Source organism: Pimephales promelas, chromosome 5, assembly GCF_988280905.1.
Source record: "Pimephales promelas chromosome 5, fPimPro1.hap1.1, whole genome shotgun sequence".
Taxonomy (NCBI): domain Eukaryota; kingdom Metazoa; phylum Chordata; class Actinopteri; order Cypriniformes; family Leuciscidae; genus Pimephales; species Pimephales promelas.
In genome coordinates this window covers 16,968,692-16,971,636 of record NC_142773.1, presented here as the reverse complement: position 1 = coordinate 16,971,636, position 2,945 = coordinate 16,968,692, and the positions used below count along the sequence as shown (strand labels likewise).

General features: G+C 37.3%; 1 protein-coding gene across 1 annotated transcript; it reads right to left on the bottom strand.

Moving 5' to 3' along the window:
* Window positions 1-435: 435 nt before the first annotated feature.
* Window positions 436-2,683, bottom strand: LOC148981404 (uncharacterized). The gene is made up of 3 exons (XM_089131042.1): window positions 2,578-2,683; window positions 2,073-2,241; window positions 436-958 (listed from the first exon to the last, which is right to left on the bottom strand). The coding sequence occupies exons 2-3, from the start codon at window positions 2,233-2,235 to the stop codon at window positions 573-575; spliced, it is 549 nt and encodes a 182-aa protein (XP_088987168.1). The 5' UTR covers window positions 2,236-2,241; window positions 2,578-2,683; the 3' UTR covers window positions 436-572.
* Between the last annotated feature and the right edge of the window lie 262 nt (window positions 2,684-2,945).

Below are 2,945 nucleotides of genomic sequence, written 5' to 3'. Positions count from 1 at the left end.
TGTGAGGAGATGGCGTGGTGGAGGGATGCTGAAAACTGTCGAGGAATATGGGTCGACTGTGTGTATTTATAGGCTTTACTTGTGCTGATTGAGTGGACCTGTTGATTACTGATTGCTGACAGCTGGCTGACTTGATTGTTTGAGCATTAGAACGTGTTCCTCCCGAACCTTGTTAATAAAACATCAATTAATCAAAATAACTTCTGCTCCCTCTTGCAGCTCATTCTCTTCTCTTCTCTGATGATGTTTACTGGTGTGAGGGCGGGGCAACCTGTCAAGCACATGACATCACAGCAATAACAACCATCCAATCAATTCACCATGGACAAAATCACGTCCCACCCTAAATTTGTTTGTTTGATCAACCGTTGTATATATACAGTATATATATATACATGTGTGTGTGTGTGTGTGTCAAAATATGGAGAATGCATATTCTTTGAAGGACAATTTATTTGAAATAGAAATGTGTAACAATATGACATCTTTACTGTCTGGGTTAAAAAAATACATTTAAAAAAAGGCCATAGTAATTCAAAACATTATGGGGACATAGCAAGTACAAAACCAGTTTATATAATTTCTGGAATGACAAGTTCATCATCACTGTCTTCAGAATCTTCCAGTTGGTTCTCCTCTACCTGTTCTATCTCTCTCACACTTGCCTGGATGTAGTTGTCCTCGATGAAGCCATCATCATCATCTGAACTTTCTCCAGTATGAACCATTCTACCCCTCATGCCACGCACTGGCATGTCTCCCTCCAGCGCTCCGTCTTGGTTGAACTGGCTGGCTGTTTCTTGGTCCAGTAATAAAGCGTGACGGTTTCCGGCCAGGCACCATCGGAAGAAACGATATCTCACGGCCATTGCTATGAGGCATCCGACGGAAAGCACAGCAGTCAAAGCACCGAGCACAGAAGGCCAGGTGGAGTTCCCTTCAGGGACTGCTGTTGTGTCTGACCAAAGAGTTTACAGTACATTAGGAATACACAGTTTTTGATGGGAGTGGCTTGTGTCTATATGAATTCACAAAACCTTTCATTGAAACATATTGGAATACTTCTTATTTCAGAGCTTGGTTCACGTCAAGTGTCAGTCAAATAAAAGAATCCTTACCCACACACAGTCACACACATTGAGTTTCCATTTTTAATGAGGACTTTCCTCAGACATAATGTTTTTTATACTGTACAAACATAATTCACATTCAGTGGAAGTTTAAGGTCCAATGCATTGCATGATGTTGAACATTAATATAGCCGCAAGTCCCAGTGTGATATATTTGTTTAATATTGTCTTTTCAGTTCCTGTCATCAAAGCCATTAACCTAGAGGATTCGACTTGAATTACATTGATGTGTAACCAAAGAATTAAGCTAGTATTCCATATGGACCAAATAAGTTATTGTCTATAAAAATCACAATGTTTTGAACCCAGAACATTATTGTTTAATTATTACGGTGCTGATTTCAAGAGGTGTAATGTGTATGCTTTATTTAAAAAATAAATACTAATGCTCGATTTTGGTACTGTCATCAACTTCAATAAGAGGTTGATTTGCATTTTTGTATTTTAATATAAAATTTTAATAATTCTAGAAGAAAATTTCACATGGCACTTGTGAAATGGAAGTCTTGGAACTCATGGAACTCTTCATATAGCTATATGCATGTTTTATGTTTGACAGGGTTAAACAGTGATTCAGTAGATAATGTTTGTTACCGTTTAATACCAATAAACAGCCCATTCTCACCCCCAAGGCGTCACTTAACTGACGCCTTGGGAAGCATTTGGACATGCTTCAATATCTGACGCTTTAGGCGCCCTTTAGCGTCAGTTAGATGACGCCCTAGGATCGCGTGTACCCTACCCCCACCCCACACCTAAACCTAACCGCGTCCTCTAACTGACGCTTTCCTTTAGCGTCAGTTAGATGACGCCGTAGGATCGCGTCATGTAAGTGACGCTAAAGGGTGCCTAAAACGTCAAATATTGAAGCATGGTCAAAGGTGACGCCTTGGGGTGAGAATGCGTTGCAATAAACGAAGGACATTAAATGGATGCACTAACCATTGTGCTTTTGCTGGGTTTCTGAAGAACTTTCCAGTTGATGAAATTCTGATGAACAATTTACTTGTTTTTCTTCAGAAGTCAGACATTCATGTGCAGACATTGCCATAACCAAATATGTAATTAGAACCATATTAACTCGGTGGTGAATGATATTTCCCATAATGCCCTATTTAGAAGAAACAAAATAATTGTGATATCATGATCATTTTTGTTATTTCCATAAATAACCCTTAGTCTGTCATATCAAATTCCTGATAACAGTCAAATCATTACATTTTGTCTAAATTAGAAATACTAACTAATTTTGAGGCACATAGACAAGGCCTTACTTGATAATACGCTGTCACATGAATGGCATTAATGCTGCCTTAAATACAAGAATGTGAACAATAGTCGTATGGCCATCATGTGATCAATTGAAAAGAAAAATATATTATCATACACTGGTAGTCAAAAACATATTGAAGTAACAGTAAAATAAATAGAAATGTTTTATACATACCTGGTACTTGTTGCAATCCAATAATTCAGTGTAATTGATTATTTTTGCATCATGTTGGAAAAGTGCGGAGTGAATCACAGCGGAAGCATCTTGAGCAAAGGTTGAAAGAGGTGTAACTGTTCAGCGAAGTTAATGGGTAATGTTTATTATCTGTTGACCCATTTCTATTTCCTTGTGTATTTGCTGCTGTCATATGATCTACACTTGACATTTAAATACAGTTCTGGCTTAAAACATAGTCTGTTATAGACTCTTATAGTTTGTAAAAAGTTAAAAAAAAAAAAAAAAAGTTTTCCCTTGTGAAAAAGGAGTACAGTTTACTTTTATAAAGAGTACTTATTATGCAAAATAATATACGTTGAAAAGAA

Coding starts and splice junctions, on each gene's coding strand:
- LOC148981404 (XM_089131042.1), bottom strand. CDS start 2,235: ATGGGAAATATCATTCACCACCGAGTTAATATGGTTCTAATTACATAT. Junction 959..2,072: donor AACCCAGCAAAAGCACAATG/GTTAGTGCATCC, acceptor CTCTTTGGTCAG/ACACAACAGCAGTCCCTGAA.